Source organism: Crassostrea angulata, chromosome 1 (genome assembly GCF_025612915.1).
Source record: "Crassostrea angulata isolate pt1a10 chromosome 1, ASM2561291v2, whole genome shotgun sequence".
Taxonomy (NCBI): Eukaryota; Metazoa; Mollusca; class Bivalvia; order Ostreida; family Ostreidae; genus Magallana; species Magallana angulata.
In genome coordinates this window covers 44489462-44516817 of record NC_069111.1, presented here as the reverse complement: position 1 = coordinate 44516817, position 27356 = coordinate 44489462, and the positions used below count along the sequence as shown (strand labels likewise).

Sequence of the window (27356 nt, the reverse complement as noted above, 5' to 3'; positions counted from 1 at the left end):
TAGCCACGATATCTTATGTACATTTGTTTGTGTCATTAATAACATAGCTTACAGTTGGACAACTCGACGACAAAAAAGCATTTATACCGGAAAAAATATAGTGATTTTACCCGAGAATTAAGATAGGGTCAAGGGTCAAAAACCGAGGTAAACAAATACCGAATTTGCACGGTAAAATGAGAAGGTACCGGTAGTTTACGTTCATCGCGTTTTATGATATTTTGGCATATATTTGCATTTTCTTATGTTTGTCATAAAGGATTTATGTTTATCTATATTAAGCATGTTTCAGGTTAACCTGCATAATCTCAGAAGACGAGCATCTGTTTCTGACAGATTCCAGACTGATCCTACAGAATTTAACAATACAGGTATGTTGACATCTCTATTTACTAATATACATTGCACCTGTGTATTTACTTTTGCTTATTCTCATCAGTACGAGTGTGTGTATATTTTCAAAACCGTGTACATGTAGGATTGTAATGTTAAGTAGTTTACTTAAGAATGAGTAACCGATTAACCGGATGGGAGAACTGATAACCGACAGACCAGACCGGGATTCGAACTACGGTAGTCTACCAACTGAGCTATCTGGCACTGGTAATCAAACCCGCCTGAACATCACATTCTTTCCCCTTAAGTAAATGATCTTTCCCCTTGAAGTTTAAACATGGCATGCACTAGCTGGTTCTTTTCCCTAACAGGTGCTAGTTAACCAGAATGTCAGTTCTAAGGATTGGTCATGGCATCAAATGTAATGGGATGGGAGAAATAATCATGCCGGACAAGACTGGGATTTGAACCTGGGTCCCTAGATATATATATGGTATTCAAGATCGAGCTCTACCAATTGAGATCTCTGGAGAGAGTAATCAATTATTGTCTAACTGACTGTCACAAATGAATGTTAATGCATGATTTACCTTGTCAGATTTGGCATCAGTCCAACTATCGAGCAAAGCTGAATCTTTGCTGAGATAACAGCATCTTTGAGATATGAACTATTAAAACTGCTTTTTGGAAATACATGTACCGGTAAAGTAAAATTATAATTTTTCTGGATTACCGCATCTACCAGGTTTTTTATTGTAGGACCCCATTTTGAACTATGTGATATCAGTGTGTTCAGCTTTCCACAAAGAGCATGGCTTTGGACTGAAGGCTTTGCTTTACCTCATCACTGAGATTTACAAACTTTCCAGTTCACTTCATCAACAGGTATTACTGATAATTACAATAAATCCATATTTAATTTATTTCCAGAGAGCTTGTGCAAAAGTCAGGTTCATTTGATAAGTGGTATCAGATTCTATCTGAACTATGTTATACCACTAAATTGACACACATATACGTATATGTACCTATTTACTGGCTATGAGGACAATAGCAAGTTTGTTGTCCTTCAAAACAGCAACTATTTTGAAGGGAATCTGTTGGAAATAGTTAATGTTGAGGTGGACAAAGGACTTGCTATAGTCCTGATAGCCATTAAATATATATTTTATTATATTAAAGAAAACTTATTTAACTTATCAGTGATGCAAATTATCTTAAGATGGTAAACAAATTGGAGTTGTATTTAACGTAGCGACTGGGATAGCTGCAGATCTGTAGCTCCTGGTCTGAAAAAGTTCAGATGGATCTAGGAGCCACAGTGCCTCCCAAGTAAAAACCTGCAATTTACGATGCACAAAAAATTCCACTAGTCTTGGACTGAATAACCTTAATTGCACACAAATTTTGTGGATAAAGAATAGTATCATTAAATTCTTCAGACAATTTACTACTGATTGTCTTTTCACTTGCTTCAGACTATCTTTTAAACACGCTTACCGACCTCGCAAAATTAAGTATGTTAAACTTGCATCCAAGAGTCACATTTTTACATGTACCGGTAAACAGGCCAAAGCTTCACCTACTCATCTCAACATTTCATCTTTTTTGATACAGAAACTGCATCCTATAAGTTGTTAAAATATTTGGAGTACCATAGTTACCCTTTCGAATTACTTTTAAAGTAAGAGTAGTTGCCCTTTGAATTGAAACCACATCGTTGTGTCTGAAGTGGAATAAAATGGCAGCATTGAGATTTGCTCAAACCTCTGCAGAGGAAAGGGAGAAAATGTTTAAAATTTAATATGAACATTACATTGTAAGTAAACAATGATGCAGCGAAGATTTTCATAGAGTATTTGAAAGCTGAAAATGACAATTTTAAAGAGTTTGTGTAAAATTGGACAAGATGTAAGGCCACTTTTACATGGATTTGCGTAGATCATCCCTTTAGAACCATTTGAACAGGAGCTTGGACTTCGGGTAGTTGTGTCAAACAGCAATGTGACGTAGGCCTGTTTATTTCATTGCCGGCCACTCACCCATGGTTCTTTGAAATCAACAAGGTTTATCTGGCTTCTGAGCTAAGACAGTAAGACTATGCAATCTGTATATATTTCACCTGAAACCAGCGTCATTTTTAACTTGTTATGACAGAAGAAATGTTACTTCCTACTGAAAACCCAAGGCCTTGTTAAAGAATGGTTCTATGTAAAAAAAAAAAAAAAAAATTGTCTCACTTGATAGTCCTTGGGAAAACAAAACAAAAGGTTTGTTACTGACTTGCTACAGAAATATATTCTGTTGATCAATCTCATAGACTGCTCAACCAATTCTTTGAAATTGATCAACCTGATACATTTCTGTAGTCAGTCAGTACCAAACCTAATAAGTAATAATGGTGCAGATTTACAAGTTTATATGAATGGGTTTGCTGTTGATATACATGTATAAAGAATTTGCTCAACCAAAGTATTGAAATTTCAAATTATATATCTACTTTTTAGGGTATTCCTGCTTGCAAGATTCAGAGTCATCTCACAGCAAGTTTTGAAATTTGCAAAGATGCTTCGAAGGAAATTGAAGTCCAGATACAGAGTTGTCATAGAGATAAAAATACAGAAAAACACCCTGCAAACAAGGGAAGGACAGACTGTAAACCATTATATGGGTTTTTGGATTCCCTTCATGATCAGAATAGTGATGATATACGATGGAAAAGGCAATTAAGAAAAAATGAAGTAGATGTATGCAAAATTCCTGTAGTTGAACTAAAGATGTCCAACATGCAAACTGATGAGGATTTGGATGATCTGGACTGGTTCTTTACTGAGGATGAGCCCTTAGGAACCAGCCAAAATGGTCTTCCAGGAGACCTGGCAAAGGAACATTGTAAATCAAAGAATTATTTTGATGTTGAAGTGAATGAGGTTATTCAACAAGGTGTTCAGATCACTTCATTAAAATCCAGAGAGGACAGTGAATGTAGTGATGATGAGTTTGAGGACTGTTTTGTTGATATTCCAAAAGTGACAAAATCAAGTACATTTCATAGTGAATCATTTATAACCAGAACACAGTTGTCCCATGATAAGGGGCCCACAGGATCAGGACAGGCCTTGATTTCCAGTGCTTTGAAAACTGAGAGTAAGGCAAGAGCCCCTGAAACTTTTCAGCTTATACAGGGCTCAAATGATGATGAATTTGACCAGTGTTTCGAGGAAAAGGAATATTTGTCAGAACAAGAGAATAGTCAGCAAACCGAAATGCCAAATGTTAGTCATTTTGTAGAGAAATGTGAAGTTAATCTGGACCAGCTTTTGAAAAACATGTGCAGTATCAAAAGTAGTTTCACTAAAGTAAAAAACAGTAGTAGACATTTCAAAACTATAGAATCAACTTTAGGAGAACTTACATGTGATATTAAATCAAATAGACAATGTAAAGAGGCAGCATTAGAAAAACCTTTTATTCCCAAAACAATAGAAAAGACTTCTGACCATTCTACATTCAGAGATGTGAACAAATTGCTTTCTAAATTAAAGGTAAAATCAAGTTCATCAAAAGTTTTAAATAGAAGTCGACACTACAAGACATTTGATAGCACTTTGGAGGAGTTAAATAGATCCGAGAAGTCTGAAGAATCTCCCCCAATCCTAAAGAAGAAAAATGCTATATTGGTTAGAGAAAGAGAACAGGTGGATTGCAATTCTTTTGATGGAATCCAGGAGATTACAGGGAACCAGTCCATGGATTGTGGTTCTGGGTACCAGTCCATTGCTAGGGGACTGAGTCATGGTTGTGAGGAAGTAATGGATGTTGTTCTTCAAGTGGCAAACAGACAGTCTCAGCACCAAGACACTCTAAAGTAAGAAGCGAGGTTGCTAAAATAATTACATGGATAGATTTTCTTCCTACATCAGAATTGGGAACGACAGTCATGATGTATTATGCTAATCCACAACATTTTCGTACAATGTTTTGTATTTTAGGAGCATGAGTTTTGTGCTTTAAATGAACTGGGTTAGGGACAGTTTATGCTTGTTGTAAACCTCTTTGCAATGTATTGTTGGAAATCCTATATACCATGTAATAAATGGTAGTCATTGAATTCATGTCTTAACGGTAAATATTTTAAAAAATTATCTCATGATAGTTGTGCTTATAAATATTAGAGAACAGACATAATATCACAGCACATTTGATTGCTCAATCAGATCATGATTGATTGTAAATTGGAAAATATTTGTAATTCTGTACTTTCGGAGGTCCTGCACCCACCTAAAATACTGTTACATGATGGTCAAGTTGACTTAATTTGTTCAGGTTGAATGAGTCCAGTGTACACATTGTGACGTCCTGTAGGCAGTTGCTGTCCGACAATCCTGCTATTGTAGAGGGCACTGTAATCCCAGTCCCAAGTGACATCATCATGACCCTCCTCTCCAAAGGGGAGCAACTCCTCAGAACTGTGGTACAAACATCTCTTCCTCATTATTTTTTAAAAATAGTATAGAATTTTTATAAAAAGTAGGCTAAGCATGGATTTTCTCAAATTTCAATACAAGTGTTAATTTCAATACATTAGCTAAAATATCTTTACAAAAAACTTCGTAGAAACTGATTGAAAGCACTTGCTAAATGGTAAGGTGTTAAATTCTTTTATATAAATTGTACAGGTATATCCTTTGAAAATGTTGATTCAAACTATATGTTTGCAGGTAATTAACGGGGACCTCACCCCAACTTACCGCCACAAGGGCTACAGACCCACCCTGGGGAAGGTGAGCACCTCCCTCACCCCACAGGAATACAGGGGCTCCAGTAAGGAGCCGTGGTGCCAAGAGGTCATTCAGATTCTACAACAGGTAGGTCACATAAAGGAAACTTACAGAGAATGACTTGTACAAAGAGATTACATTATGCATGTTATTAGAAAAAAAATGAATTTCACCACAAAGGAATTTTCAAATGTTTTGTACAAAGGAGGTGTATTGTTGAAAGAAATCACCAATTTGATTTTATTTCCTATGTATATACCTGTGTATGCCTTCTTCATAATTTCATACAACACTGGCTGCATCAGTTGATATTTTTTTACTCTATTGATCCGACATGGTTATGAGTTTGATGTGTTGATTGCAGCGATTTCCTTCTCTCCCCAGCACCAGGTTGATGTTGTCCTTACCACAGGGGAAGTGTCCCAAGAGCTTAAGGGACAGGTGCCCCATGTCCTCATGGTTCCCAATGTCCCATACTCCGCACTTCAATCAATCTGTGTCGCTTCAGAAATAACCATGGCAACCTACATAACAGATATCAGTCTGGTAAAAAAACAACTTTAATTTGTGTGTGAGAAAATTTTGCTATGTTCATAAGACAATGTAGTTGCTGAGAATTTTCGCACTGAACTAGTCGAAACATGTCCTAATTTTTCAAAGACCATAGATGTGATGTTCTAAAATTTGTGGCGGAAAATATTTTATCACCAGACAGTTGTAAAGAAAAGTCATTGCAAATAAAAGTTGGTTTATTGAATTTTCTGCATCAAATTATTTAGTAGTCAAAGTTCATGTTAGATACTGGTACATGAAAGTGCGTTTAAAAGCTATATTACAGTAATGAACTTTATTGCAGATGTACATATTATTTGACGTTGGATTCACTTTCACTTTCTACCAGTACTATGACTATTATTAATTGAATAGGAGATATATAAGCCGTTACTCCCCTAAGCTTTAGTCACAATTGAGTATCACCAGAGTTCACAGCTCAGAGAACCTTTCTAATCACTTATAATCATCTGTACACTCATAAAAATTGTTTGCCCCTCATCTAGAACCACTTCGCCACTTTTCAATCAAACTTAGCACACAACATTCAATAGTAACGGGAAATAAAATATGTTCAAAAAACTAGTCAGAACCCTCATAGATAGTGAAAATAGAAAAATTGAAATATCTACCTGTATAAAGCATTGTCAATATTTACAAGAACACAGTAAAGTTAAGATTGTCAAAAATGACCTTTAGACAAAAGGTAAAGGAATTATACATTATGATGTCCAACTATACAATAAGCATTTGAAATTCATGCACTTATTAATGCATAAATAGTCAGGTGACCAATGTGGCCACTGGGTCTTTAGTTTGAATTTTTTTGACAATGGGGAATGTGTTAAAGAAAATGTTTGATGAAGATGGTAATGACAATGATATTTTATTTCTTTACTGCCATTATTAGTTCCACATATGCCCTGGCCTGAGCTTGAAGCCCCTGTCACAGGACTGGAGCCTCGGGGGTACAGACAGACATTACATCAGTGTCCTCCTCCCACATAGCTCTACACAGGTGAGGAAGGGCTGGGATTCTCAGAAGACTTTAATGGCAACGTTTATTACATTTCTAACTGAATATCTTTGCGGAGCTATTGGTTGATTTAATGATTCACAGTGTGGGTTGTTGTTTTTTTTTTTAGGGGGAATGTTTATTGAATTGTTTATAGGAGCAAAATAATGTCTATCTAAGTGGAAAACAGTACATATACATTTTAATATTGTCTTGAACATAAATGTTTCTTACATTTGCAAAGTGAACAGTCACCCAGTCATTAATAAGAACATTTATTGCTTTATATACATGCATATATAGAACTTCCTTACATTTGCAGACAGTAGTGTACAGTCACCCAGCCCAGATCGGCAGGGACAGCTTTGAGCAAGAGTTCTGGCGGTGTGCCTTCTCCTTGTCCAGGGCCCTAGACAGGGGCAGTGTGTTACCTGGGGGAGGGGAAACAGAGGAGCACTGTGCAGGAGATCTCCTGAAGAAAGCAGGTAAGACAAGGTGTTAAAGGTAGATGAGTAGGGTGCCACTAAATATATCAAAGGTATTATATTTTTTTTTAATTCAAACTTAATCAAGAGAAGACAACTCTTCTAGAGTTTAATGCTTTGATATCTTGTAGAGTTGATGGAAGACGAAACGACAAAGAGTGAGGTAATGAGGGGCGTCGCCCAGATTCTGCATGCCTACCAGAGTCATGTTTGTTGTGGTCTTTCAGTGACCCAGCTAGTAAGCAGCCTCTCACTAGCCCTGGATCAAAGACATTCCAGGACACAGCAGTCCCTCTCCCAAACTTCTCATAGTTATAAACACGGACATGAAAAGGAGGTACAATGTTATGATGAAGTGTCAACCAAACAGGCTGCCTGGGTTTTTGCTATGAATACGGCCTTGACATTAATGCAGATTGACATATCTATAGTGACTGGAATCAAAGACTCTCTCAATAAAATTTGAAAATGAAAATGAAATTTGGTTATTCAATATGAGAGAGAGAGAGAGAGAGAGAGAGAGAGAGAGAGAGTGAAGTTTTAAGGTTTTAATTACCCTAGCAATTACATGTAGATATTTTTACCCTACACAAGGGTTTAATCTTTTGACCTGTCCTCAGATTTTTGTTGGATGTGCATATTACCAAGAAATTCCGACTGTGTTTTTTTTTCTCCGTATTTCGACCCTTTTGAACTTAAAATTTTGGTCCTATTTTGAATGAAGTAATAAACAGATTATAAGCACTAATTCTCTTAATTAAGAAACGTTTTAGGTATTTAGGATACAATGTGAAAATGTGCATGTAACCAGAAACTTCCGACTTCTTAATTTTTCAGGGAATTTCGGTCCTTTTGAACTTAAAATTTGAATTTTGGTCCTAAATTGAAAATAAACAGTTTGTAAGCGCAACTCTTCTTCATCCACTGCAAGGAATTTGTAGGTATTTTGGACACAATGTGTAGATCTATATGTGCATATTACAAGAATTTCGATTTTATTTTTATTATTTTGGGGGGGGGGGTGGCCCTTAGAATTTCTCTTAGAATTTTGAATGTTTTACAAACAAAACACAAAATAAAATCGATAAATCTTTAATCATTTCACATTCAATTGCATGACATTTTGCTATATTTTATACGTTGGGAAGCTTTTATACAGTGTCGGCATTACTGTCTGTCTTGTTGAAAAGACGGTATCCAAAACGTTAAATTCTATTCTCGGTCTTTCCTTATACATAAAACCCTTATGAAGGTGAACCGATCCTTCATTTGAACAAATTTGAAATCCCTTAACCTAGGAATGCTTCGGACCAAGTTCGGTTAAAATGATCTGCTTAATTAATAAAACGTTTACAGACGGCAGGGGGGCGCCAGACAAAACTTTATCCAACTTACTTGCGCTCTTTGCTCAATTGAGCCGAGACATTCCAGATGCGAGAGCAAACGCAGGGCTTGGTCAGTCTACTTATTACCAAATTAGTATGTACTTTTGAAAATAATTGTTAAATCGATCATATCTTTTCGATCTCAAAAAATAATTTTCCATGCACTGTTTCTGTCTATATTATTTCAGGAGCTGAAGAGCACTAAATAACATGTTTTATGGATATTTTATCTATTATTCATATCCCTGACTAAAGCGTATACATGTAATGACGTTAAAGGGGCATGGTCGCAATTTTGATCAAAAACTATTTTAATGTTTACAATGTTCCAGTAAGACTTTTTAATATGTGTCATTTGTTGAGTTATAAGCGCTTAAAATTCTTTGCCATATAAACAAAGCTTTTAATTGTTTACATTTTGAATGTTCATGAGAACATTCCAGTTTTAGACCAAATATGAATGTGTAATACGTTTGGAACTGTTTATTTATGCTTATAATGAATAAGAAAATATACATATCAGCTTGAAAAAGTTATTTTCTGGTATTTTGAACCTTTGTAAACAAATCATTACAAAGAAGATTTTGAGCTCTGTATCTTGCTTATAACTTAACGACTGACTCTCAATTTCATTTGATTATTAGAGATGCATTCCTGAAGGACTGTAAATAATACAAGAGGCCCCTGGGCCACATCGCTCACCTGAGGACCAAAAGGTATGATAAAATAATGGAGTCATAATACAAACTATATGGACAATGTACAAAAATACATGTTAACCCTGTATAAATAAAATTCATTTCCCCCTTGATATTCTTATGTTTATTATGAAGTCCCTTTTCTAACACGATAATTCTATAGTTATATCACATATTGAGTATAGCAGTTCTCAAAAAGATTGTTTATGTATTGGATATAAGCCTACATCAAACTCTGGACCCCTTGTGGGGCCCAAGATTCGTCCAAGTGCCAAAGTCTAAACAATTATGTAAAAAGAATCAGCAATATGTCAATGAGTTTCAGCTTTCCTGGCTGATTATTTTCTGAGAAGACGATATACTTTATACATTCCTATTTAAAACTTCGACTCCCCCCCCCCTTGTGGCCCCACCCTTCCCTCAGGGATCATGATTTTCAGAACTTTGAATCTACACCACCTGAGGATATTTCCACACATGTTTCAGCTTTCCTTGCGGAATAGTTCTTGAGTAGAAAATTTTTGAATATTTCTAAAAAAAAAATTAAACATTTCCTAATTATCTCTCCTTAAAATTGCATGGTTCCTCCTTTTCACAACTTTCAATCCCCTTAGCCTAAGGGTGCTATGTGCCAAGTTTGGTTGAAATTGGCCCAGTAGTTCTTGGGGAGATGTTGAAAATGTGAAAAGCTTACGGACAGACGGACAGGCAGGAAGACAGACAGACAGACGACAGAAGAATTGAAATGTGATCAGAAATTTCAGCTCAGATGACCTAAAAAAAAAACAGAACAATAGAATTTGACCAAAATCGTGACCATGCTCCTTTAAAGCGACGATTCGAAAATATTTTATACAAACAAGCATCAAAATAGATATAAATATTGAATGCTTGATTTTGGATAGAGTCGGTCCTTGTGTGTTATATTTGTGCGTAATTATACCCTATTAAAATGGTGGACTTACATTAATACATAAATCGCGGGGCCAGATCCAGCATTACTTCTCATAAAAAGGTCCAATAGAAAGTAAATTTTTGTTTGCCAGGGGCGTTGGTGTCTATGGCCATTTATTGCGAAAATAATAATTTTATTTTTTCAAGAGGATGGACTGGATCAAGTCGAATTCCTCCCACCACGATCTTCACACCCAAAAGATTAGAAACTAAAAGACTCTTTAGACACTCGAGGGGGTGAGTGGGGGGGGGGGGTCCACAGCCTAGAGCTCTGCCAGAAAGTTTCATATCTCAACCTCCCCAAAATTTCGACAAGCGTAAATTTTTCATTTTGCAACTTGTGTCAGCAGTCTATCTTAATCCGCATTGCTTCGTAATAAAGACCCGGTCAAATTTTCCAAAACACGAATATAACACAAAATCCGTTCAATGTTATCGAAAAAAAAATTAAAGAAAATAAAAGATAACAAAGATGAGAGATATTCATATGCATTATCGTTATATTTTCAATTTTGAATATCATTGAAATACGAAACTAAACAAAATTAATGAAAACGACTCTACCAGATATTTCAATATCCTATATCAAGATGAAAGCTATCCAAAGTACCAGTCCCAGAAGAAAGACTATGGACAAGCGTTTTTCGTTGATGGACAGCGAACGTCGCTTTAAAAGAGCGTGTGAGCAGATTGTCCAACTCAACTACAAGATGTCTGACCTCCAGTCCCGATACAGTAGAGCCAAGGCAGAGAATCATCGTTCCTTCAGATACAGCCTTAGACTGAGACTGGCAGTTGTTGAGGGACTCAGAAACATGTACTACGACTACGCTCACAACAAAGCACAGACAGTAGCAGACCTAAGGCGTGAAATGTTTGGAGAAGATGTACAGATCATCTCCGACGACATGTCAGACTCCGGATCAGATGAGGAGTACTGAGCGGTTACTACAGATATAACTGCAAACGGCTCTTTTTAGAGCCATGAAATTTTTTCGAAAAGATGTCTCTATACAATACAATAGAAATACAGTGTACATATCAATGAAATCAAAATAGATAAATTATCAATGGAAAAAATGAACATATACACCAAAAACAAATTACAACAGCAACAACACATTACACTTGCATATCCCACAATTGAATTTTACTTTTGTAATACAGATAAATATTATTTATCCCCCCCCCCCCCCCCGCCCTCTTTTCGTGTAATAGAAAGTGCCCCGATGATATATCAATCCCTCTCATCATCTACAAACACAAGTGTATTCTGTCATATCATCAAATAAAAAAAAACCACAAGGCGTCTTACAAGACCCCCCCCCCTTTTTCACATTCGCAACAGTAGCAAGTGCGCGTTCACCCCCCCCCCCCCCTTTACAAAACAAAGTAAACATTTCTATGGAGTGAGTCAGTGAGTAACATATAGCTTTTATTACACTAAAATATAAATATCTGAAACATGAAATTAAAATAATTGAAATGTCTTTCACAACTGTATCTTTATGTACGCAATATAAACCCTATCTAATGTCTACGGCCATATCACGTTGAAAGCACCGGTTCTCGTCCGATCACCGAAGTTAAGCAACGTAGAGCTTGGTTAGTACTTGGATGGGTGACCGCCTGGGAATACCAGGTGTCGTAGACTTTTTCTTATTTCAAATAAAATTTCATCAATTTTTTTTTTATCAAAAATAATTCTCATAATTCGCCCTGCGAATAAATTTTCCAATGATCTCCAAGTCATCATGGTCTAAGGGAGACAAGTCCGTGAAAAACGTGCGGTGAAATTTACATGCATGCGGCAGACAAGAAATAAGCAAGTAAAATAAAACATAGCGAATCAATCGCATTACAAAAAACAATGAAACGATATTTTGTCCATGTATGAATTACCGATTATTAATGATTATCAAATATTATATGCTTAATTAATTACCTTATACAATACACATAATTATGTATCTCAATTTTGAAGAAGCGAAATAACGGTATATTAGGGTAGATAATTGTCAGCCCAAGCTCAGCAATCATGGCACCTGGCACAGCATTTGAGACAGATAATAACTTGTTTATTCAGGCGACTCGTGTCGCCTTATGAAATGAAACGAGTTTCTCAATTAGCAATGCCACTGTGCGCTATATAGTGGGGTGCGCGAAGAGCAAGGACATCACAAATCCTACACTGCAAATCGAAAACACTTACTGCATCTTCTAGTGCTATATCCTATATCAAGATGAAAGCTATCCAAAGTACCAGTCCCAGAAGAAAGACTATGGACAAGCGTTTTTCGTTGATGGACAGCGAACGTCGCTTTAAAAGAGCGTGTGAGCAGATTGTCCAACTCAACTACAAGATGTCTGACCTCCAGTCCCGATACAGTAGAGCCAAGGCAGAGAATCATCGTTCCTTCAGATACAGCCTTAGACTGAGACTGGCAGTTGTTGAGGGACTCAGAAACATGTACTACGACTACGCTCACAACAAAGCACAGACAGTAGCAGACCTAAGGCGTGAAATGTTTGGAGAAGATGTACAGATCATCTCCGACGACATGTCAGACTCCGGATCAGATGAGGAGTACTGAGCGGTTACTACAGATATAACTGCAAACGGCTCTTTTTAGAGCCATGAAATTTTTTCGAAAAGATGTCTCTATACAATACAATAGAAATACAGTGTACATATCAATGAAATCAAAATAGATAAATTATCAATGGAAAAAATGAACATATACACCAAAAACAAATTACAACAGCAACAACACATTACACTTGCATATCCCACAATTGAATTTTACTTTTGTAATACAGATAAATATTATTTATCCCCCCCCCCGCCCTCTTTTCGTGTAATAGAAAGTGCCCCGATGATATATCAATCCCTCTCATCATCTACAAACACAAGTGTATTCTGTCATATCATCAAATAAAAAAAAACCACAAGGCGTCTTACAAGACCCCCCCCCTTTTTCACATTCGCAACAGTAGCAAGTGCGCGTTCACCCCCCCCCCCCCCCCCCCCCTTTACAAAACAAAGTAAACATTTCTATGGAGTGAGTCAGTGAGTAACATATAGCTTTTATTACACTAAAATATAAATATCTGAAACATGAAATTAAAATAATTGAAATGTCTTTCACAACTGTATCTTTATGTACGCAATATAAACCCTATCTAATGTCTACGGCCATATCACGTTGAAAGCACCGGTTCTCGTCCGATCACCGAAGTTAAGCAACGTAGAGCTTGGTTAGTACTTGGATGGGTGACCGCCTGGGAATACCAGGTGTCGTAGACTTTTTCTTATTTCAAATAAAATTTCATCAATTTTTTTTTTATCAAAAATAATTCTCATAATTCGCCCTGCGAATAAATTTTCCAATGATCTCCAAGTCATCATGGTCTAAGGGAGACAAGTCCGTGAAAAACGTGCGGTGAAATTTACATGCATGCGGCAGACAAGAAATAAGCAAGTAAAATAAAACATAGCGAATCAATCGCATTACAAAAAACAATGAAACGATATTTTGTCCATGTATGAATTACCGATTATTAATGATTATCAAATATTATATGCTTAATTAATTACCTTATACAATACACATAATTATGTATCTCAATTTTGAAGAAGCGAAATAACGGTATATTAGGGTAGATAATTGTCAGCCCAAGCTCAGCAATCATGGCACCTGGCACAGCATTTGAGACAGATAATAACTTGTTTATTCAGGCGACTCGTGTCGCCTTATGAAATGAAACGAGTTTCTCAATTAGCAATGCCACTGTGCGCTATATAGTGGGGTGCGCGAAGAGCAAGGACATCACAAATCCTACACTGCAAATCGAAAACACTTACTGCATCTTCTAGTGCTATATCCTATATCAAGATGAAAGCTATCCAAAGTACCAGTCCCAGAAGAAAGACTATGGACAAGCGTTTTTCGTTGATGGACAGCGAACGTCGCTTTAAAAGAGCGTGTGAGCAGATTGTCCAACTCAACTACAAGATGTCTGACCTCCAGTCCCGATACAGTAGAGCCAAGGCAGAGAATCATCGTTCCTTCAGATACAGCCTTAGACTGAGACTGGCAGTTGTTGAGGGACTCAGAAACATGTACTACGACTACGCTCACAACAAAGCACAGACAGTAGCAGACCTAAGGCGTGAAATGTTTGGAGAAGATGTACAGATCATCTCCGACGACATGTCAGACTCCGGATCAGATGAGGAGTACTGAGCGGTTACTACAGATATAACTGCAAACGGCTCTTTTTAGAGCCATGAAATTTTTTCGAAAAGATGTCTCTATACAATACAATAGAAATACAGTGTACATATCAATGAAATCAAAATAGATAAATTATCAATGGAAAAAATGAACATATACACCAAAAACAAATTACAACAGCAACAACACATTACACTTGCATATCCCACAATTGAATTTTACTTTTGTAATACAGATAAATATTATTTATCCCCCCCCCCGCCCTCTTTTCGTGTAATAGAAAGTGCCCCGATGATATATCAATCCCTCTCATCATCTACAAACACAAGTGTATTCTGTCATATCATCAAATAAAAAAAAACCACAAGGCGTCTTACAAGACCCCCCCCCTTTTTCACATTCGCAACAGTAGCAAGTGCGCGTTCACCCCCCCCCCCCCCCCCCCTTTACAAAACAAAGTAAACATTTCTATGGAGTGAGTCAGTGAGTAACATATAGCTTTTATTACACTAAAATATAAATATCTGAAACATGAAATTAAAATAATTGAAATGTCTTTCACAACTGTATCTTTATGTACGCAATATAAACCCTATCTAATGTCTACGGCCATATCACGTTGAAAGCACCGGTTCTCGTCCGATCACCGAAGTTAAGCAACGTAGAGCTTGGTTAGTACTTGGATGGGTGACCGCCTGGGAATACCAGGTGTCGTAGACTTTTTCTTATTTCAAATAAAATTTCATCAATTTTTTTTTTATCAAAAATAATTCTCATAATTCGCCCTGCGAATAAATTTTCCAATGATCTCCAAGTCATCATGGTCTAAGGGAGACAAGTCCGTGAAAAACGTGCGGTGAAATTTACATGCATGCGGCAGACAAGAAATAAGCAAGTAAAATAAAACATAGCGAATCAATCGCATTACAAAAAACAATGAAACGATATTTTGTCCATGTATGAATTACCGATTATTAATGATTATCAAATATTATATGCTTAATTAATTACCTTATACAATACACATAATTATGTATCTCAATTTTGAAGAAGCGAAATAACGGTATATTAGGGTAGATAATTGTCAGCCCAAGCTCAGCAATCATGGCACCTGGCACAGCATTTGAGACAGATAATAACTTGTTTATTCAGGCGACTCGTGTCGCCTTATGAAATGAAACGAGTTTCTCAATTAGCAATGCCACTGTGCGCTATATAGTGGGGTGCGCGAAGAGCAAGGACATCACAAATCCTACACTGCAAATCGAAAACACTTACTGCATCTTCTAGTGCTATATCCTATATCAAGATGAAAGCTATCCAAAGTACCAGTCCCAGAAGAAAGACTATGGACAAGCGTTTTTCGTTGATGGACAGCGAACGTCGCTTTAAAAGAGCGTGTGAGCAGATTGTCCAACTCAACTACAAGATGTCTGACCTCCAGTCCCGATACAGTAGAGCCAAGGCAGAGAATCATCGTTCCTTCAGATACAGCCTTAGACTGAGACTGGCAGTTGTTGAGGGACTCAGAAACATGTACTACGACTACGCTCACAACAAAGCACAGACAGTAGCAGACCTAAGGCGTGAAATGTTTGGAGAAGATGTACAGATCATCTCCGACGACATGTCAGACTCCGGATCAGATGAGGAGTACTGAGCGGTTACTACAGATATAACTGCAAACGGCTCTTTTTAGAGCCATGAAATTTTTTCGAAAAGATGTCTCTATACAATACAATAGAAATACAGTGTACATATCAATGAAATCAAAATAGATAAATTATCAATGGAAAAAATGAACATATACACCAAAAACAAATTACAACAGCAACAACACATTACACTTGCATATCCCACAATTGAATTTTACTTTTGTAATACAGATAAATATTATTTATCCCCCCCCCCCCCCCCGCCCTCTTTTCGTGTAATAGAAAGTGCCCCGATGATATATCAATCCCTCTCATCATCTACAAACACAAGTGTATTCTGTCATATCATCAAATAAAAAAAAACCACAAGGCGTCTTACAAGACCCCCCCCCCTTTTTCACATTCGCAACAGTAGCAAGTGCGCGTTCACCCCCCCCCCCCCCCTTTACAAAACAAAGTAAACATTTCTATGGAGTGAGTCAGTGAGTAACATATAGCTTTTATTACACTAAAATATAAATATCTGAAACATGAAATTAAAATAATTGAAATGTCTTTCACAACTGTATCTTTATGTACGCAATATAAACCCTATCTAATGTCTACGGCCATATCACGTTGAAAGCACCGGTTCTCGTCCGATCACCGAAGTTAAGCAACGTAGAGCTTGGTTAGTACTTGGATGGGTGACCGCCTGGGAATACCAGGTGTCGTAGACTTTTTCTTATTTCAAATAAAATTTCATCAATTTTTTTTTTATCAAAAATAATTCTCATAATTCGCCCTGCGAATAAATTTTCCAATGATCTCCAAGTCATCATGGTCTAAGGGAGACAAGTCCGTGAAAAACGTGCGGTGAAATTTACATGCATGCGGCAGACAAGAAATAAGCAAGTAAAATAAAACATAGCGAATCAATCGCATTACAAAAAACAATGAAACGATATTTTGTCCATGTATGAATTACCGATTATTAATGATTATCAAATATTATATGCTTAATTAATTACCTTATACAATACACATAATTATGTATCTCAATTTTGAAGAAGCGAAATAACGGTATATTAGGGTAGATAATTGTCAGCCCAAGCTCAGCAATCATGGCACCTGGCACAGCATTTGAGACAGATAATAACTTGTTTATTCAGGCGACTCGTGTCGCCTTATGAAATGAAACGAGTTTCTCAATTAGCAATGCCACTGTGCGCTATATAGTGGGGTGCGCGAAGAGCAAGGACATCACAAATCCTACACTGCAAATCGAAAACACTTACTGCATCTTCTAGTGCTATATCCTATATCAAGATGAAAGCTATCCAAAGTACCAGTCCCAGAAGAAAGACTATGGACAAGCGTTTTTCGTTGATGGACAGCGAACGTCGCTTTAAAAGAGCGTGTGAGCAGATTGTCCAACTCAACTACAAGATGTCTGACCTCCAGTCCCGATACAGTAGAGCCAAGGCAGAGAATCATCGTTCCTTCAGATACAGCCTTAGACTGAGACTGGCAGTTGTTGAGGGACTCAGAAACATGTACTACGACTACGCTCACAACAAAGCACAGACAGTAGCAGACCTAAGGCGTGAAATGTTTGGAGAAGATGTACAGATCATCTCCGACGACATGTCAGACTCCGGATCAGATGAGGAGTACTGAGCGGTTACTACAGATATAACTGCAAACGGCTCTTTTTAGAGCCATGAAATTTTTTCGAAAAGATGTCTCTATACAATACAATAGAAATACAGTGTACATATCAATGAAATCAAAATAGATAAATTATCAATGGAAAAAATGAACATATACACCAAAAACAAATTACAACAGCAACAACACATTACACTTGCATATCCCACAATTGAATTTTACTTTTGTAATACAGATAAATATTATTTATCCCCCCCCCCCGCCCTCTTTTCGTGTAATAGAAAGTGCCCCGATGATATATCAATCCCTCTCATCATCTACAAACACAAGTGTATTCTGTCATATCATCAAATAAAAAAAAACCACAAGGCGTCTTACAAGACCCCCCCCCCTTTTTCACATTCGCAACAGTAGCAAGTGCGCGTTCACCCCCCCCCCCCCCCCTTTACAAAACAAAGTAAACATTTCTATGGAGTGAGTCAGTGAGTAACATATAGCTTTTATTACACTAAAATATAAATATCTGAAACATGAAATTAAAATAATTGAAATGTCTTTCACAACTGTATCTTTATGTACGCAATATAAACCCTATCTAATGTCTACGGCCATATCACGTTGAAAGCACCGGTTCTCGTCCGATCACCGAAGTTAAGCAACGTAGAGCTTGGTTAGTACTTGGATGGGTGACCGCCTGGGAATACCAGGTGTCGTAGACTTTTTCTTATTTCAAATAAAATTTCATCAATTTTTTTTTTATCAAAAATAATTCTCATAATTCGCCCTGCGAATAAATTTTCCAATGATCTCCAAGTCATCATGGTCTAAGGGAGACAAGTCCGTGAAAAACGTGCGGTGAAATTTACATGCATGCGGCAGACAAGAAATAAGCAAGTAAAATAAAACATAGCGAATCAATCGCATTACAAAAAACAATGAAACGATATTTTGTCCATGTATGAATTACCGATTATTAATGATTATCAAATATTATATGCTTAATTAATTACCTTATACAATACACATAATTATGTATCTCAATTTTGAAGAAGCGAAATAACGGTATATTAGGGTAGATAATTGTCAGCCCAAGCTCAGCAATCATGGCACCTGGCACAGCATTTGAGACAGATAATAACTTGTTTATTCAGGCGACTCGTGTCGCCTTATGAAATGAAACGAGTTTCTCAATTAGCAATGCCACTGTGCGCTATATAGTGGGGTGCGCGAAGAGCAAGGACATCACAAATCCTACACTGCAAATCGAAAACACTTACTGCATCTTCTAGTGCTATATCCTATATCAAGATGAAAGCTATCCAAAGTACCAGTCCCAGAAGAAAGACTATGGACAAGCGTTTTTCGTTGATGGACAGCGAACGTCGCTTTAAAAGAGCGTGTGAGCAGATTGTCCAACTCAACTACAAGATGTCTGACCTCCAGTCCCGATACAGTAGAGCCAAGGCAGAGAATCATCGTTCCTTCAGATACAGCCTTAGACTGAGACTGGCAGTTGTTGAGGGACTCAGAAACATGTACTACGACTACGCTCACAACAAAGCACAGACAGTAGCAGACCTAAGGCGTGAAATGTTTGGAGAAGATGTACAGATCATCTCCGACGACATGTCAGACTCCGGATCAGATGAGGAGTACTGAGCGGTTACTACAGATATAACTGCAAACGGCTCTTTTTAGAGCCATGAAATTTTTTCGAAAAGATGTCTCTATACAATACAATAGAAATACAGTGTACATATCAATGAAATCAAAATAGATAAATTATCAATGGAAAAAATGAACATATACACCAAAAACAAATTACAACAGCAACAACACATTACACTTGCATATCCCACAATTGAATTTTACTTTTGTAATACAGATAAATATTATTTATCCCCCCCCCCCCGCCCTCTTTTCGTGTAATAGAAAGTGCCCCGATGATATATCAATCCCTCTCATCATCTACAAACACAAGTGTATTCTGTCATATCATCAAATAAAAAAAAACCACAAGGCGTCTTACAAGACCCCCCCCCCCTTTTTCACATTCGCAACAGTAGCAAGTGCGCGTTCACCCCCCCCCCCCCCCTTTACAAAACAAAGTAAACATTTCTATGGAGTGAGTCAGTGAGTAACATATAGCTTTTATTACACTAAAATATAAATATCTGAAACATGAAATTAAAATAATTGAAATGTCTTTCACAACTGTATCTTTATGTACGCAATATAAACCCTATCTAATGTCTACGGCCATATCACGTTGAAAGCACCGGTTCTCGTCCGATCACCGAAGTTAAGCAACGTAGAGCTTGGTTAGTACTTGGATGGGTGACCGCCTGGGAATACCAGGTGTCGTAGACTTTTTCTTATTTCAAATAAAATTTCATCAATTTTTTTTTTATCAAAAATAATTCTCATAATTCGCCCTGCGAATAAATTTTCCAATGATCTCCAAGTCATCATGGTCTAAGGGAGACAAGTCCGTGAAAAACGTGCGGTGAAATTTACATGCATGCGGCAGACAAGAAATAAGCAAGTAAAATAAAACATAGCGAATCAATCGCATTACAAAAAACAATGAAACGATATTTTGTCCATGTATGAATTACCGATTATTAATGATTATCAAATATTATATGCTTAATTAATTACCTTATACAATACACATAATTATGTATCTCAATTTTGAAGAAGCGAAATAACGGTATATTAGGGTAGATAATTGTCAGCCCAAGCTCAGCAATCATGGCACCTGGCACAGCATTTGAGACAGATAATAACTTGTTTATTCAGGCGACTCGTGTCGCCTTATGAAATGAAACGAGTTTCTCAATTAGCAATGCCACTGTGCGCTATATAGTGGGGTGCGCGAAGAGCAAGGACATCACAAATCCTACACTGCAAATCGAAAACACTTACTGCATCTTCTAGTGCTATATCCTATATCAAGATGAAAGCTATCCAAAGTACCAGTCCCAGAAGAAAGACTATGGACAAGCGTTTTTCGTTGATGGACAGCGAACGTCGCTTTAAAAGAGCGTGTGAGCAGATTGTCCAACTCAACTACAAGATGTCTGACCTCCAGTCCCGATACAGTAGAGCCAAGGCAGAGAATCATCGTTCCTTCAGATACAGCCTTAGACTGAGACTGGCAGTTGTTGAGGGACTCAGAAACATGTACTACGACTACGCTCACAACAAAGCACAGACAGTAGCAGACCTAAGGCGTGAAATGTTTGGAGAAGATGTACAGATCATCTCCGACGACATGTCAGACTCCGGATCAGATGAGGAGTACTGAGCGGTTACTACAGATATAACTGCAAACGGCTCTTTTTAGAGCCATGAAATTTTTTCGAAAAGATGTCTCTATACAATACAATAGAAATACAGTGTACATATCAATGAAATCAAAATAGATAAATTATCAATGGAAAAAATGAACATATACACCAAAAACAAATTACAACAGCAACAACACATTACACTTGCATATCCCACAATTGAATTTTACTTTTGTAATACAGATAAATATTATTTATCCCCCCCCCCCCCGCCCTCTTTTCGTGTAATAGAAAGTGCCCCGATGATATATCAATCCCTCTCATCATCTACAAACACAAGTGTATTCTGTCATATCATCAAATAAAAAAAAACCACAAGGCGTCTTACAAGACCCCCCCCCCCCTTTTTCACATTCGCAACAGTAGCAAGTGCGCGTTCACCCCCCCCCCCCCCCCCTTTACAAAACAAAGTAAACATTTCTATGGAGTGAGTCAGTGAGTAACATATAGCTTTTATTACACTAAAATATAAATATCTGAAACATGAAATTAAAATAATTGAAATGTCTTTCACAACTGTATCTTTATGTACGCAATATAAACCCTATCTAATGTCTACGGCCATATCACGTTGAAAGCACCGGTTCTCGTCCGATCACCGAAGTTAAGCAACGTAGAGCTTGGTTAGTACTTGGATGGGTGACCGCCTGGGAATACCAGGTGTCGTAGACTTTTTCTTATTTCAAATAAAATTTCATCAATTTTTTTTTTATCAAAAATAATTCTCATAATTCGCCCTGCGAATAAATTTTCCAATGATCTCCAAGTCATCATGGTCTAAGGGAGACAAGTCCGTGAAAAACGTGCGGTGAAATTTACATGCATGCGGCAGACAAGAAATAAGCAAGTAAAATAAAACATAGCGAATCAATCGCATTACAAAAAACAATGAAACGATATTTTGTCCATGTATGAATTACCGATTATTAATGATTATCAAATATTATATGCTTAATTAATTACCTTATACAATACACATAATTATGTATCTCAATTTTGAAGAAGCGAAATAACGGTATATTAGGGTAGATAATTGTCAGCCCAAGCTCAGCAATCATGGCACCTGGCACAGCATTTGAGACAGATAATAACTTGTTTATTCAGGCGACTCGTGTCGCCTTATGAAATGAAACGAGTTTCTCAATTAGCAATGCCACTGTGCGCTATATAGTGGGGTGCGCGAAGAGCAAGGACATCACAAATCCTACACTGCAAATCGAAAACACTTACTGCATCTTCTAGTGCTATATCCTATATCAAGATGAAAGCTATCCAAAGTACCAGTCCCAGAAGAAAGACTATGGACAAGCGTTTTTCGTTGATGGACAGCGAACGTCGCTTTAAAAGAGCGTGTGAGCAGATTGTCCAACTCAACTACAAGATGTCTGACCTCCAGTCCCGATACAGTAGAGCCAAGGCAGAGAATCATCGTTCCTTCAGATACAGCCTTAGACTGAGACTGGCAGTTGTTGAGGGACTCAGAAACATGTACTACGACTACGCTCACAACAAAGCACAGACAGTAGCAGACCTAAGGCGTGAAATGTTTGGAGAAGATGTACAGATCATCTCCGACGACATGTCAGACTCCGGATCAGATGAGGAGTACTGAGCGGTTACTACAGATATAACTGCAAACGGCTCTTTTTAGAGCCATGAAATTTTTTCGAAAAGATGTCTCTATACAATACAATAGAAATACAGTGTACATATCAATGAAATCAAAATAGATAAATTATCAATGGAAAAAATGAACATATACACCAAAAACAAATTACAACAGCAACAACACATTACACTTGCATATCCCACAATTGAATTTTACTTTTGTAATACAGATAAATATTATTTATCCCCCCCCCCCGCCCTCTTTTCGTGTAATAGAAAGTGCCCCGATGATATATCAATCCCTCTCATCATCTACAAACACAAGTGTATTCTGTCATATCATCAAATAAAAAAAAACCACAAGGCGTCTTACAAGACCCCCCCCCCCTTTTTCACATTCGCAACAGTAGCAAGTGCGCGTTCACCCCCCCCCCCCCCCTTTACAAAACAAAGTAAACATTTCTATGGAGTGAGTCAGTGAGTAACATATAGCTTTTATTACACTAAAATATAAATATCTGAAACATGAAATTAAAATAATTGAAATGTCTTTCACAACTGTATCTTTATGTACGCAATATAAACCCTATCTAATGTCTACGGCCATATCACGTTGAAAGCACCGGTTCTCGTCCGATCACCGAAGTTAAGCAACGTAGAGCTTGGTTAGTACTTGGATGGGTGACCGCCTGGGAATACCAGGTGTCGTAGACTTTTTCTTATTTCAAATAAAATTTCATCAATTTTTTTTTTATCAAAAATAATTCTCATAATTCGCCCTGCGAATAAATTTTCCAATGATCTCCAAGTCATCATGGTCTAAGGGAGACAAGTCCGTGAAAAACGTGCGGTGAAATTTACATGCATGCGGCAGACAAGAAATAAGCAAGTAAAATAAAACATAGCGAATCAATCGCATTACAAAAAACAATGAAACGATATTTTGTCCATGTATGAATTACCGATTATTAATGATTATCAAATATTATATGCTTAATTAATTACCTTATACAATACACATAATTATGTATCTCAATTTTGAAGAAGCGAAATAACGGTATATTAGGGTAGATAATTGTCAGCCCAAGCTCAGCAATCATGGCACCTGGCACAGCATTTGAGACAGATAATAACTTGTTTATTCAGGCGACTCGTGTCGCCTTATGAAATGAAACGAGTTTCTCAATTAGCAATGCCACTGTGCGCTATATAGTGGGGTGCGCGAAGAGCAAGGACATCACAAATCCTACACTGCAAATCGAAAACACTTACTGCATCTTCTAGTGCTATATCCTATATCAAGATGAAAGCTATCCAAAGTACCAGTCCCAGAAGAAAGACTATGGACAAGCGTTTTTCGTTGATGGACAGCGAACGTCGCTTTAAAAGAGCGTGTGAGCAGATTGTCCAACTCAACTACAAGATGTCTGACCTCCAGTCCCGATACAGTAGAGCCAAGGCAGAGAATCATCGTTCCTTCAGATACAGCCTTAGACTGAGACTGGCAGTTGTTGAGGGACTCAGAAACATGTACTACGACTACGCTCACAACAAAGCACAGACAGTAGCAGACCTAAGGCGTGAAATGTTTGGAGAAGATGTACAGATCATCTCCGACGACATGTCAGACTCCGGATCAGATGAGGAGTACTGAGCGGTTACTACAGATATAACTGCAAACGGCTCTTTTTAGAGCCATGAAATTTTTTCGAAAAGATGTCTCTATACAATACAATAGAAATACAGTGTACATATCAATGAAATCAAAATAGATAAATTATCAATGGAAAAAATGAACATATACACCAAAAACAAATTACAACAGCAACAACACATTACACTTGCATATCCCACAATTGAATTTTACTTTTGTAATACAGATAAATATTATTTATCCCCCCCCCCCCCCGCCCTCTTTTCGTGTAATAGAAAGTGCCCCGATGATATATCAATCCCTCTCATCATCTACAAACACAAGTGTATTCTGTCATATCATCAAATAAAAAAAAACCACAAGGCGTCTTACAAGACCCCCCCCCCCCTTTTTCACATTCGCAACAGTAGCAAGTGCGCGTTCACCCCCCCCCCCCCCCCCTTTACAAAACAAAGTAAACATTTCTATGGAGTGAGTCAGTGAGTAACATATAGCTTTTATTACACTAAAATATAAATATCTGAAACATGAAATTAAAATAATTGAAATGTCTTTCACAACTGTATCTTTATGTACGCAATATAAACCCTATCTAATGTCTACGGCCATATCACGTTGAAAGCACCGGTTCTCGTCCGATCACCGAAGTTAAGCAACGTAGAGCTTGGTTAGTACTTGGATGGGTGACCGCCTGGGAATACCAGGTGTCGTAGACTTTTTCTTATTTCAAATAAAATTTCATCAATTTTTTTTTTATCAAAAATAATTCTCATAATTCGCCCTGCGAATAAATTTTCCAATGATCTCCAAGTCATCATGGTCTAAGGGAGACAAGTCCGTGAAAAACGTGCGGTGAAATTTACATGCATGCGGCAGACAAGAAATAAGCAAGTAAAATAAAACATAGCGAATCAATCGCATTACAAAAAACAATGAAACGATATTTTGTCCATGTATGAATTACCGATTATTAATGATTATCAAATATTATATGCTTAATTAATTACCTTATACAATACACATAATTATGTATCTCAATTTTGAAGAAGCGAAATAACGGTATATTAGGGTAGATAATTGTCAGCCCAAGCTCAGCAATCATGGCACCTGGCACAGCATTTGAGACAGATAATAACTTGTTTATTCAGGCGACTCGTGTCGCCTTATGAAATGAAACGAGTTTCTCAATTAGCAATGCCACTGTGCGCTATATAGTGGGGTGCGCGAAGAGCAAGGACATCACAAATCCTACACTGCAAATCGAAAACACTTACTGCATCTTCTAGTGCTATATCCTATATCAAGATGAAAGCTATCCAAAGTACCAGTCCCAGAAGAAAGACTATGGACAAGCGTTTTTCGTTGATGGACAGCGAACGTCGCTTTAAAAGAGCGTGTGAGCAGATTGTCCAACTCAACTACAAGATGTCTGACCTCCAGTCCCGATACAGTAGAGCCAAGGCAGAGAATCATCGTTCCTTCAGATACAGCCTTAGACTGAGACTGGCAGTTGTTGAGGGACTCAGAAACATGTACTACGACTACGCTCACAACAAAGCACAGACAGTAGCAGACCTAAGGCGTGAAATGTTTGGAGAAGATGTACAGATCATCTCCGACGACATGTCAGACTCCGGATCAGATGAGGAGTACTGAGCGGTTACTACAGATATAACTGCAAACGGCTCTTTTTAGAGCCATGAAATTTTTTCGAAAAGATGTCTCTATACAATACAATAGAAATACAGTGTACATATCAATGAAATCAAAATAGATAAATTATCAATGGAAAAAATGAACATATACACCAAAAACAAATTACAACAGCAACAACACATTACACTTGCATATCCCACAATTGAATTTTACTTTTGTAATACAGATAAATATTATTTATCCCCCCCCCCCCGCCCTCTTTTCGTGTAATAGAAAGTGCCCCGATGATATATCAATCCCTCTCATCATCTACAAACACAAGTGTATTCTGTCATATCATCAAATAAAAAAAAACCACAAGGCGTCTTACAAGACCCCCCCCCCCTTTTTCACATTCGCAACAGTAGCAAGTGCGCGTTCACCCCCCCCCCCCCCTTTACAAAACAAAGTAAACATTTCTATGGAGTGAGTCAGTGAGTAACATATAGCTTTTATTACACTAAAATAAAAATATCTGAAACATGAAATTAAAATAATTGAAATTTCTTTCACAAGTGTATCTTTATGTACGCAATATAAACCCTATCTAATGTCTACGGCCATATCACGTTGAAAGCACCGGTTCTCGTCCGATCACCGAAGTTAAGCAACGTAGAGCTTGGTTAGTACTTGGATGGGTGACCGCCTGGGAATACCAGGTGTCGTAGACTTTTTTTTATTTCAAATAAAATTTCATCAATTTTTTTTTTTATCAAAAATAATTCTCATAATTCGCCCTGCGAATAAATTTTCCAATGATCTCCAAGTCATCATGGTCTAAGGGAGACAAGTCCGTGAAAAACGTGCGGTGAAATTTACATGCATGCGGCAGACAAGAAATAAGCAAGTAAAATAAAACATAGCGAATCAATCGCATTACAAAAAACAATGAAACGATATTTTGTCCATGTATGAATTACCGATAATTAATGATTATCAAATATTATATGCTTAATTAATTACCTTATACAATACACATAATTATGTATCTCGATTTTGAAGAAGCGAAATAACGGTATATTAGGGTAGATAATTGTCAGCCCAAGCTCAGCAATCATGGCACCTGGCACAGCATTTGAGACAGATAATAACTTGTTTATTCAGGCGACTCGTGTCGCCTTATGAAATGAAACGAGTTTCTCAATTAGCAATGCCACTGTGCGCTATATAGTGGGGTGCGCGAAGAGCAAGGACATCACAAATCCTACACTGCAAATCGAAAACACTTACTGCATCTTCTAGTGCTATATCCTATATCAAGATGAAAGCTATCCAAAGTACCAGTCCCAGAAGAAAG

The 27356-nt window shown here is 37.4% G+C and overlaps 1 protein-coding gene and 10 non-coding genes across 11 annotated transcripts; all 11 read left to right on the top strand.

Annotated features, from left to right (window-relative positions):
* The first annotated feature begins 48 nt into the window (after positions 1 to 48).
* On the top strand, positions 49 to 7638 carry LOC128177306 (uncharacterized). The gene is made up of 10 exons (XM_052843970.1): positions 49 to 184; positions 293 to 371; positions 1096 to 1221; positions 2844 to 4204; positions 4663 to 4810; positions 5058 to 5204; positions 5502 to 5663; positions 6580 to 6687; positions 7007 to 7169; positions 7301 to 7638. Exons 1-10 carry the CDS (start codon positions 177 to 179, stop codon positions 7633 to 7635), a joined length of 2637 nt encoding a protein of 878 aa, XP_052699930.1. The 5' UTR covers positions 49 to 176; the 3' UTR covers positions 7636 to 7638.
* Positions 7639 to 11741: 4103 nt separating this feature from the next.
* On the top strand, positions 11742 to 11860 carry LOC128170250 (5S ribosomal RNA). The gene has a single exon (XR_008241759.1). It is a non-coding gene; the product is annotated as a 5S ribosomal RNA (ribosomal RNA).
* Positions 11861 to 13394: 1534 nt separating this feature from the next.
* LOC128170249 (5S ribosomal RNA) lies at positions 13395 to 13513 on the top strand. The gene has a single exon (XR_008241758.1). It is a non-coding gene; the product is annotated as a 5S ribosomal RNA (ribosomal RNA).
* A 1532-nt stretch (positions 13514 to 15045) lies between these two features.
* LOC128170248 (5S ribosomal RNA) lies at positions 15046 to 15164 on the top strand. Its single transcript, XR_008241757.1, has one exon. It is a non-coding gene; the product is annotated as a 5S ribosomal RNA (ribosomal RNA).
* Positions 15165 to 16699: 1535 nt separating this feature from the next.
* On the top strand, positions 16700 to 16818 carry LOC128170247 (5S ribosomal RNA). The gene has a single exon (XR_008241756.1). It is a non-coding gene; the product is annotated as a 5S ribosomal RNA (ribosomal RNA).
* A 1531-nt stretch (positions 16819 to 18349) lies between these two features.
* Positions 18350 to 18468, top strand: LOC128170245 (5S ribosomal RNA). The gene has a single exon (XR_008241754.1). It is a non-coding gene; the product is annotated as a 5S ribosomal RNA (ribosomal RNA).
* Positions 18469 to 20000: 1532 nt separating this feature from the next.
* Positions 20001 to 20119, top strand: LOC128170244 (5S ribosomal RNA). The gene has a single exon (XR_008241753.1). It is a non-coding gene; the product is annotated as a 5S ribosomal RNA (ribosomal RNA).
* Positions 20120 to 21655: 1536 nt separating this feature from the next.
* LOC128170242 (5S ribosomal RNA) lies at positions 21656 to 21774 on the top strand. The gene has a single exon (XR_008241752.1). It is a non-coding gene; the product is annotated as a 5S ribosomal RNA (ribosomal RNA).
* A 1531-nt stretch (positions 21775 to 23305) lies between these two features.
* LOC128170241 (5S ribosomal RNA) lies at positions 23306 to 23424 on the top strand. Its single transcript, XR_008241751.1, has one exon. It is a non-coding gene; the product is annotated as a 5S ribosomal RNA (ribosomal RNA).
* A 1537-nt stretch (positions 23425 to 24961) lies between these two features.
* LOC128170240 (5S ribosomal RNA) lies at positions 24962 to 25080 on the top strand. The gene has a single exon (XR_008241750.1). It is a non-coding gene; the product is annotated as a 5S ribosomal RNA (ribosomal RNA).
* A 1531-nt stretch (positions 25081 to 26611) lies between these two features.
* On the top strand, positions 26612 to 26730 carry LOC128170239 (5S ribosomal RNA). The gene has a single exon (XR_008241749.1). It is a non-coding gene; the product is annotated as a 5S ribosomal RNA (ribosomal RNA).
* Positions 26731 to 27356: the final 626 nt, after the last annotated feature.